We start from the raw sequence: 10,024 nt of genomic DNA, 5'->3' as shown, positions 1-10,024 counted from the left end.
TTGCCCCTCTGGGGAATCATAATATTTGTAGCCCATACTTCGTCTACGCGTTCGTTTTTGATCTCTTCGACTACCGCTCAAACTATGTTAGTACGTTGCACTACACTCTCGGATCTCGCCTTCTGCGACCCCCACTTCACGGCAGTGAGCAGACTTTTGTAAATACTATGCCTCGATCAAAGTTAATGCAACTATTTATACTGAAAGAATATATTTTAATACTTTTGTTTTAAGGAATTACGTTACTTCCCCCTTAAATGTAATATAGGGTCGCTATATGCAATAAATTAATAAAATTTCAGATTTCAATCCGTAGCCGAAAATGTAACACGATATGTTACTCGTTCGTCAGAGATTATAGTGGTGTGTAAACAAATGGCTTATGGCGTGGGTCGGGTATCTTATCGAAAACAAACACTACTAGAACAGTATTTTGTGCAGTGGCTGAATTTGCAGCAGGAAAAAGCATCGATTATGGGATGTCTTTTCCACAAGGGAAGGCGACAGGATACTAAAGATTCAAAAGTAAAGGAATATTCGTGGTATGACACTGTCAATAATTTGACAGTTTTTGTTAACTTTTCTCCTTTCATGCCATTTTTCTATATCTATCCATTTTTTTTATCATCCATATTTCATTCTTAGGGACAAACGAGATAAAGTAAACCTGAAAGATTTTACTGTGGAAAATTTGGACAACGAAGAAATTTGGAAGCTGCCGGGAACAATTAATGGCCAACAGTTTGTTATTCAGAAATGCAAAACATCAACTGTATATTTATTAGATCATATAAATACCATAACTATCGACGATTGTGTGAATTGTAAATTTGTAATAGGTGCTGTAAAGGGCAGGTGAGTTAGGTGTCATGTCTGTAGCCACCATTTGTCAAATGATAAAACGCGATTTACAGCAGAATATACATGAAATAGTGCATAGCATTTAAAAAAAACCAATACATAAAATAGTGCATGCCATTAAAAACCGTTTTTTAGAAATTTTACTTTAGATTATGTAAATCATACACAACAGACCCATAGAGAAGAGTCTGATAGTAGCAAGAAATAAAGTGTGTTCCATTTATTTAACTACAATGCAGTAAAATGGCTAAAATATTACATTATATTAAACTGTTAACATGTATTGTGCTACTGCCCGGATCAATTATAGTTGTCTTCCATGGAGTCGAAGAAATCACTCCACAGAAAATTTGTCAAATGGCAAAAGAAAACAATTTTTGTAGCTAGTAAATTGCTTGCTTCTAGGATGTGCATATTTAATAATTAACGAAATACACCTTAGAGTACACACACTGTTCAAGCTAGGAGAACTATCAGTTTTTTCTTTGGAAGGGTGAGAGGAATAACGCGCGAAAGCTTAAAAGGAAATGTATACTACATACATCTTCAAAGCATGCAGATCCTTCCCTTTACTGTGGCCTAAGTGACCAGCTCTTCCCTCATATTTTTCCCCAACCTATCCTTATTTCCTGTCTGAGACAGGAATTAATAATTCGTTAGGCTAGTTTATGTGCATATTTTTATGTGAGAAATTTCATTTATTCACTTTTACACTGCTCCATATTACTTAGTAGACATTTAACAACTTCGTTATCATGTGACACTGACATCAACTCACAGGGCTTAATGCCATTCAGGACGTATTATATTCACAGGCACTTTGCTTATATTACACCTAATGATGCCAGTCATATCATATTTACCGTTTGCAGCTATGTACAGTACCATGTGCAACAATGGCCTTGCCTGCAGTGGTAACTCCGGTTCCCGTCAGATTACCAAAGTTAAGCGCAGTCAGGCTGGGCTAGCACTTGGATGGGTGACCATCCAGTCTGCCAAGTGCAAGTGCTGTTTGGCAAGCAGGATGCACTCTGTCCTTGTGAGGCAAACTGAGGAGCTGTTTGATGGAGAAGTAGTGGCTCCGGTCTCAGAAACTGACATATGGCCAGGATAGCGGTGTGCTGACCACGTGCCCCTCCATGTCCACATCCGGTGACGCCTGTGGGCTGAGAATGATACAGTGGCCAGTCAGTACCACTGGGTCCGCTAGGGCTTGTGGGCGGAGTTTATGTTTACAGTAGCATGAAATGGTATTATACCAAACCTGCTGAAGTATTTATCCAGTGAGGCCTGATGCTCATTTTAATTTATAAAACAACAAATCTCAAAACTTGATTCACTATTATAAACCTTTTTATTTTTGATAATGCTTTCAAATTAGTTTCTGCACAAGAATTAGATAGAGAAAACCTTAATGCTATTTTCTTGGGGGGGGGATTGAATGTGCCATCTTTCTAATCACATCATAAATCAACACACATCAAAGAAGCAATCCAGACAATAGTGTTTCTCACAGGATGGTCATTTGGCCTTAAACTATGGAGTTTTTGTCATTAACATACTGCTTCCTGATTCAGTTACCATTGCATAAAGCACAGTGTTCCACCTTCCTTGGATATGTATAACTTCCAGGTCGTGAGCAGAGATTTCCTGCTGTAATTTTGGCATCTGAATAGTCAGTAGTTACAGCCACTAGCATTATATGAGAATTACTGTAGTTTGTATAATGGGTCATTTTTAACTTAGAATGCCTTCCATTTACTTTGAGATATATTGGTAGGTTTTTAGACATTTTAATAGCTGTCCCCTCAGTAAGTGAGAAGTAGTGCTTTTTTTTTTTTTCACTCGTATTTGTGTCATCTGTAGAGAAGATAAAAATTTCCATGCCGTGTCACTGTAAGTGAGAGTTCATTAATGTATGTTTGAAGTAACAGAGAACCCAAGTAGTGTACAGTGTCTGATTGTTTCAATTTCAGGTTACGTTTTACTGTGTGACACTGAGTTGTACAAGGCTTTGCTGTTCTCCTTGTTCCAGCATTTTTCTGAGAAACTGCAAGGACTGTTCTTGTGTTGTGGCTTGTGGACAGTTTCGATCCCGTGACTGCAGGAAAATAGATGTATTTTTATGTTGCCCAACACAACCCGTTATAGAAGCATCAACTAGTATGCACTTTGGCTGTTATCAGTTGTATTATGATGACCTCGAAGGTAATATATTTTTATAGTTATTCCAATAATTTCGTTATGGCGAATGTAATAATTATCTTTTGTTTATGTTTTCCTTTCCTTTTTATTGTATCTACCATATTACATCCAGTTTTCTGTTCTTAATTCATATCAATGAGTATGGAAATTGCAGATCAGTTTCATCAAGCAGGGTTAAGTGCATTTAATAATGAGTGGAGTGTCATTCACGACTACACACCTGTAGAAGGAGAAAATAATTGGTGCCTTCTTCCTGATACAATAACGATCCATGATTATATCTCCATTCCAAAAGCAGAAGAACTGAAAAAGTAAGCATGAAAGGCTATTGTTGTGGCTATTAAGTATTAGTCAGCAATTATGACTGAATAGTTTTCAAACTAATGCTCATGAACTGTATCAATTTGTCTTGTAGGTTAAATCTGTCTTTGCTTGAAGATAAAAGTGTTGTGCCGTACACCTGGGGACCACATAAGACAATGGATGGTGAATCATGTCTTGTAATATTTTTCACAGATGGGCAACAAGTTCAGCGTGCAAAAGCTTTCATCAACACCCTGAAGAGAGAAAATGTAAGACATAAATGAAAATATGACATCCATATTATGTTGATGATTTAGATTAAACCTTTTCGTTTTGGCAAGTAGAATTTACACAGTAATTTAGACATTTTCTGTTGTTATTAATATGTTTATCAAATTTTTATCAGCTTTAAATTAAGTTACATTTTGATGCTAATGTGGTAAGCAACTAATGTGGAAGTGTGGGACAAAATAACAGAAAACTGTTTTAATCAAACAAAGCTAGTGGTTCCAAAGACATTGGACCAATCTTGGGAGAAAACAAGATTCAAATTTCTATCTGGCAATCCTGTTTTTAGATGTTCTGCAATTTCATTGTCTCTACGAAGATGGATAGCAGCATGGCTGTATTGAAAAGGGTACAGCCATTTCCCTTCCCCACCATTTTCTTGTCTGTGATTATGCTCTGCCTCATGAAGTTGTTGGACATTAGATCCTAATCTTCCTTTATATTTATCTTCTGTTGATGCCTTTCTTGATTTTATGCTGTATCTTTCATTTGTAGAGTATCAGAAGCAAGTGGCACGAAAATTAAGTTGTATCAGACTTTTGAAGGTGCCTAATATGCTGATATATCTATAACAAGGACTGTGTATTAATTTGTGTTCAAACTCCAGCACCTTAATTTATGCCGACATGCAAAAATTATAGACATTTTATCAGCTAAGAGAAATTCTAAATAAAAGCCAGTCATAATCCAGAGTTACCACAAGCATCTTGAAAGAACAGTGTTCTTAGAACCTGGTCCCTAATCCATAACAATCAACACAGATTCATTACAAATTAGACAGAGTTACGGGGGCATTCCGAAACTCCTCTTTTTACTTGTTAGTGCATATTGTAATGTCATGAATATAGACATGTCAAGTTCTTCATTTGTTGGATATCGTTCGGTAGTATTTAAAAATGCCATTATGCCAACACACACAGTAACAGATATTGTTATTGTGTTGCAGATCTGAAAGCCAAATATAAGTAATTTTTCTTAGTAACTCACTTGTCTGATTTAGACATTATGGATCAAGTTTTTCAGTTTTATTGGTGATTACGTAGGTCACAAATGAATGATGGAGAATGAGACCTCTGACCAACTATCCACTCGGATAAATGTCCACTACCAAACTGTGACCAGGAGCAGAGTTGACCATCCAATGGGGAACACATCTGCTGTACATACTCAGTTTCACGAATACCTGCTTTACAACCCATACTATCTGGATCCTCCCCTCCACACCCCAGCACCAGATTTTCTGGGTGTTTATCTTTGCAAGACGTCCTTTGTCCACATGAATTTCCACGGCTCAATCTCCTGTAATCCCCCACCTCTCGGCTCCACCGTGCCCCAGAAACCTAACTTTCTCATCCACCATCCACACACACTATTCGTCTGAGTCTCCCTTTTCTCTGCTGTTCTGTCACCCCTTCACAGTGCACTCCCTCATGCCATTGTTATTGTAAGCTGCATAATGTCAGTCTCTCTCTCTCTCTCTCTCTCTCTCTCTCTCTCACACACACACACACACATACACACACACACACAAACTGTGTTAAAGTTGATGTTATACCTATTCTATTTATTAATGAATATTACAAGCTGCAGGTCGACCAAAGCGTTTGACCCAACCCGCCGGCTTTGACCAGTGATGTACGGCTGTTGCGGTGTGTGACGTTATGACGGCGTGGAGTTTGGTTTTTGATTGTGGCATGTTTGTAGGTGTTGTTGTGTTGCGGTTCATGGTGCCCTCTGGTGATGTGTTTAGGGGTTTCATGTTGTGTGGTGTAATGGGTTCGGTTTGGTCTTACTGATTATAATGGCTGGTTCGCATTTTGGCTGTGTTTCGAGCGGAATTGGTTTCAGTGAGTTAATGATTTAGTGGTGTTGTGTGAAAGTTATTGTAGTGACGTTCGCTGTAGGTCGTATGTTAATGTGAGTAAATGAATTTGTTGTTGGTCTTTTTAGGTATGGATATGAGCGATAAAATAAATAGTGTGCGACTCCATGCTATGATGGGTGCGACTCAGTTGGAGCTGATCAAATTTCTACAGCTTTTTTGGGTTGATTGCGGAGGTGGTCAAGTGTGCTGTCTGTCGTAAGGAAATGACATTGGCAAAAGTTCCAGCATCTCGGACCAGGGACGGTTATATGTGGTGGTGCTGTAGGGATAACCTATGGCACTCTGTACGTCACGGTTCCTGGTTCAAGAAGTCTAGGTTTGCGCATGCACGAGATTGTGTTGTTGATGTATTACTTTTGTTATAGATCCTCTCGAAGTTTTTGCGCACATAATACTGGCGTGAGTGAGAGGAGAGTGCTTGACTGGTTTTCGTTTTGTCGTGAAGTATGTTCTGAGTTTATTAAGTACAGGGGTAAGTTGGGTGGGCCTGGGGTTTTGGTGGAGGTGGACAAGTCGCAGTTTGGGAAAAGGAAGTATGGCAGGGGTAAGTCTGTGGTTGGTCTCTGGGTGGGGGGGGGGGGGGCTGTTGTACCGGGGGGTGGGTGGGTGGGTGTTCGGAATGTGTTTTCAGGGTTGTGGAGGGGCAGTCTAAGGTGGAATTAGTGGGGTTAATTGATGAGTTTATAGAACCAGGTTCCACTGTAGTTTCAGACGTTTTTTCTTCTTATATGGGGTTGGGTGAGAGGGGGTACAATCATTTAGTTGTTAACCATAGTTTAGAGTTTAAAAATTATGGGACGGGGGCTTCTACGAATACTATAGAGGGGATGTAGGGGGCCATTAAGTCAGTTCTTGGGAGGGAGAAGAGGCACTCTTCCAATCTTCAGTCTCATTTAGATGAGTACTGTTGGCAGAAGAGTGTCCCTGAGGGCTATTGTGTTTTTCGGGTTTTTTTAAGGGCTATTAGTAGGATGTACAGGCCGAAGGTGGTTGGTTTGGGTGGGTGGGTGGCTGCGGCTCAGGGGGGGAGGAGGGTTTTAGTTGTTGGTACTGTTTGTGAGGGGGGGGGGGAGTGGTTGGTTTGTGATTTAGTTGTGGAGGATCTATTTTGTTGAGCTGAGTTGTAGTGTGTGATTGAGATTTTTTTATTTTGCGCTTGGTTTTTGTTTATGGATATTTTATTTCAGGGTGGGGGGAGGTTGTGTTGAGTGTGGGTGGGTTGGGTCTTTCTTTTTGTTGTGTTTTTTTTTTTTTTGGGTTTGTGGTTGTGGTTGTGTGTGTGTGTGTGTGTGTGTGTGTGTGTGTGTGTGAGAGAGAGAGAGAGAGAGAGAGAGAGAGAGAGAGAGAGAGATTGTGGTGGCCGACCTAGGTTGCGGTGCCAAAACTTTGTTGTGGTAAGTTTTTATTTTTCTTGCTCTTAGTGCATTTGTTGTGTGTTAGGGTCGAGGGAAGTGTTCCATTACAATGTGTGGTGGTGGCTGTGGGTGTTCTGGTATCGGGAGTTGCTGTTGAGCTATATAGGTCCAGGGAAGTATTAAGTTCTAATTTTTGGTTGTGGCTGTTCAGGTATCAGAAGTTTGTGGGAGTGGGAGCTCCTGTTGAGCTACATAGGTCAAGGGAAGTGTCCGATTCTAGAGGATATTGTGTTTAGTGGAATTTTGGGAGGTTTGTGTTGTCAGTTTTTTTTCGTCGTTTTGTGTGGTTTGGTATGGGGGTGTGTGTCTAAATGTGTTTATATTTACTTTGTCCCCACTCCAAACCCCCAATTTCCCATGCTTGTTCTGTTAGTGTCATTAGTTTTTTTGTGGAACATTTGTGTGTTGGTTTTTCGATGTATTTTCATGTTTGTTATCATGTTTACGTAATGATGTCATAGGCGCCATATTGGAGTTGTGGTTGATGGTCGTTTCCACCATATATGTGATGTCATGGGTCAAAGCAGATGGGTGGAATTGGACGCTTCTGTATTTCCCAAGGTGCAATGGTTTACATTAATTTTTATCTTCACTTCCCCTTCCCCCCCCTCCCCTCCCCCCTGCCAATAGTATCTAAGCCAGTCAACTGTGGTATAACTTTTTTAATCATCACCACCAGTATGATCTTCATTTGTATGCCCACTAGCTATTCTTCCTTCCTGATACTCCTCCCATAGCATACCATCATATATACGATCCATAGCATTGAATATGCAGCACTTTTTGAATTATCGTAGAGAAGACACATTAAGTTGCAGACAGGCACAATTAAAACACTTATTTAAAGCTTTCAGCCATAGCCTCCATCAGTAAAAGAGAGACATACAAACCATTCGTACACACAAGCAAACACATGTCATACACACATGACAACAAACTCCAGCATGTCAGGCTGAAATGCCAAGATGCTGGAGTTGGTGGTCATGTGCGCATGTGCAAAGAACTTTCACCCTAGCATCAGGTCATTTCTCATCCGTCTTTTTCTTGGCAGCTAAAGATAAGTCCAGCAGGCATGAACACTTTTTAACACCCTTCACATCTGTACTAACTTTTGATGGCATTCCAAAATAAACAGGGCTCTGATCAGCATGGCCCATGTGGCTAAGCAAATAATTGTCCCATTTCCTTAGATTGGTTATGTCGTTGTTGTTGTGGTCTTCAGTCCTGAGACTGGTTTGATACAGCTCTCCATGCTACTCTATCCTGTGCAAGCTTCTTCGTCTCCCAGTACTTACTGCAATCTACATCCTTCTGAATCTGCTTAGTGTATTCATTTACCCTCCACACTGCCCTTCAGTGCTAAATTTGTGATCCCCTGATGCCTCAGAACATGTCCTACCAACCGATCCCTTCTTCTAGTCAAGTTGTGCCACAAACTCCTCTTCTCCCTAATTCTATTCAATACCTCCTCATTAGTTACATGATCTACCCATCTAATCTTCAGTATTCTTCTGTAGCACCACATTTCGAAAGCTTCTATTCTCTTCTCGTCCAAGCTATTTATCATCCATGTTTCACTTCCATACATAGCTACACTTCATACAAATACTTTCAGAAATGACTTCCTGACACTTAAATCAATACTCGATGTTAACAAATTTCTCTTCTTCAGAAACGATTTCCTTGCCATTGCCAGTCTACATTTTATATCTTCTCTACTTCGACCATCATCAGTTATTTTGCTCCCCAAATAGCAAAACTCCTTTACTACTTTAAGTGTCTCATTTCCTAATCTAATTCGCTCAGCATCACCCGACTTAATGCGACTACATTCCGTTATCCTCGTTTTGCTTTTGTTGACTTTCATCATATATCCTCCTTTCAAGACACTGTCCATTCCGTTCAACTGCTCTTCCAAGTCCTTTGCTGTCTCTGACAGAATTACAATGTCATCGGCGAACCTCAAAGTTTTTATTTCTTTTCCATGGATTTTAATACCTACTCCGAATTTTTCTTTTGTTTCCTTTACTGCTTGCTCAATATACAGATTGAGTAACATCGGGGACAGGCTACAACCCTGTCTCACTCCCTTCCCAACCACTGCTTCCCTCTCATGCCCCACGACTCTTGTAACTGCCATCTGGTTTCTGTACAAATTGTAAATAGCCTTTAGCTCCCTGTATTTTACCTTTGCCACCTTCAAAATTTGAAAGAGAGTATTCCACTCAACATTGTCAAAAGCTTTCTCCAAGTCTACAAATGCTAGAAACGTAGGTTTGCCTTTCCTTAATCTTTCTTCTAAGATAAGTTGTAGGGTAAGTATTGCCTCACATGCTCCAACATTTCTACGAAATCCAAACTGATCTTCCCCGAGGTCGGCTTCAACCAGTTTTTTCCATTCGTCTGTAAAGAATTCACGTTAGTATTTAGCAGCTGTGATTTATTAAACTGATAGTTTGGTAATTTTAGCATCTATCAACACCTGCTTTCTTTGGGATTGGAATTATTATATTCTTCTTGAAGTCTGAGGGTATTTCGCCTGTCTCATACATCTTGCTCACCAGATGGTAGAGTTTTGTCAGGACTGGCTCTCCCAAGGCCGTCAGTAGTTCTAATGGAATGTTGTCTACTCCCGGGGCCTTGTTTCGACTCAGGTCTTTCAGTGCTCTGTCAAGCTCTTCACGCAGTATCGTATCTCCCATTTCATCTTCATCTACATCCTCTTCCATTTCCATAATATTGTCCTCAAGTACATCGCCCTTGTATAGACCCTCTATATACTCCTTCCACCTTTCTGCTTTCCCTTCTTTGCTTAAAACTGGGTTTCCATCGAAGCTCTTGATATTCATACAAGTGGCTCTCTTTTCTCCAAAGGTCTCTTTAATTTTCCTGTAAGCAGTATCTATCTTGCCCCTAGTGAGATAAGCCTCTACATCCTTACATTTGTCCTCTAGCCATCCCTGCTTAGCTATTTTGCACTTACTGTCGATCTCATTTTTGAGACGTTTGTATTCCTTTTTGCCTGTTTCATTCCACGCTCCGATCCGTAGAACACCAGTTTTCTTTC

The 10,024-nt window shown here is 40.0% G+C and overlaps 1 protein-coding gene across 2 annotated transcripts in view; it reads left to right on the top strand.

The window, feature by feature from the left end:
- Nucleotides 1-348: 348 nt before the first annotated feature.
- Nucleotides 349-10,024, top strand: part of LOC126263143 (protein XRP2-like) — a 44,384-nt gene continuing 34,708 nt past the window's right edge. The window contains exons 1-5 of one of the 2 annotated variants that reach the window (XM_049960177.1): nt 349-542; nt 646-855; nt 2,897-3,069; nt 3,221-3,377; nt 3,482-3,638. In XM_049960177.1, the coding sequence (XP_049816134.1) occupies nt 376-542; nt 646-855; nt 2,897-3,069; nt 3,221-3,377; nt 3,482-3,638 (864 nt within the window). In that variant the 5' untranslated portion in view covers nt 349-375. The remainder of the gene's footprint in view (nt 543-645; nt 856-2,896; nt 3,070-3,220; nt 3,378-3,481; nt 3,639-10,024) is intronic. The other variant, XM_049960178.1, reaches the window with a different exon arrangement.

The sequence above is a fragment of the Schistocerca nitens genome, chromosome 6, assembly GCF_023898315.1.
Source record: "Schistocerca nitens isolate TAMUIC-IGC-003100 chromosome 6, iqSchNite1.1, whole genome shotgun sequence".
Classification (NCBI taxonomy): domain Eukaryota; kingdom Metazoa; phylum Arthropoda; class Insecta; order Orthoptera; family Acrididae; genus Schistocerca; species Schistocerca nitens.
The sequence above is the reverse complement of the archived record's forward strand: the minus strand, read 5'-3'. Positions and strand labels throughout refer to the sequence as shown.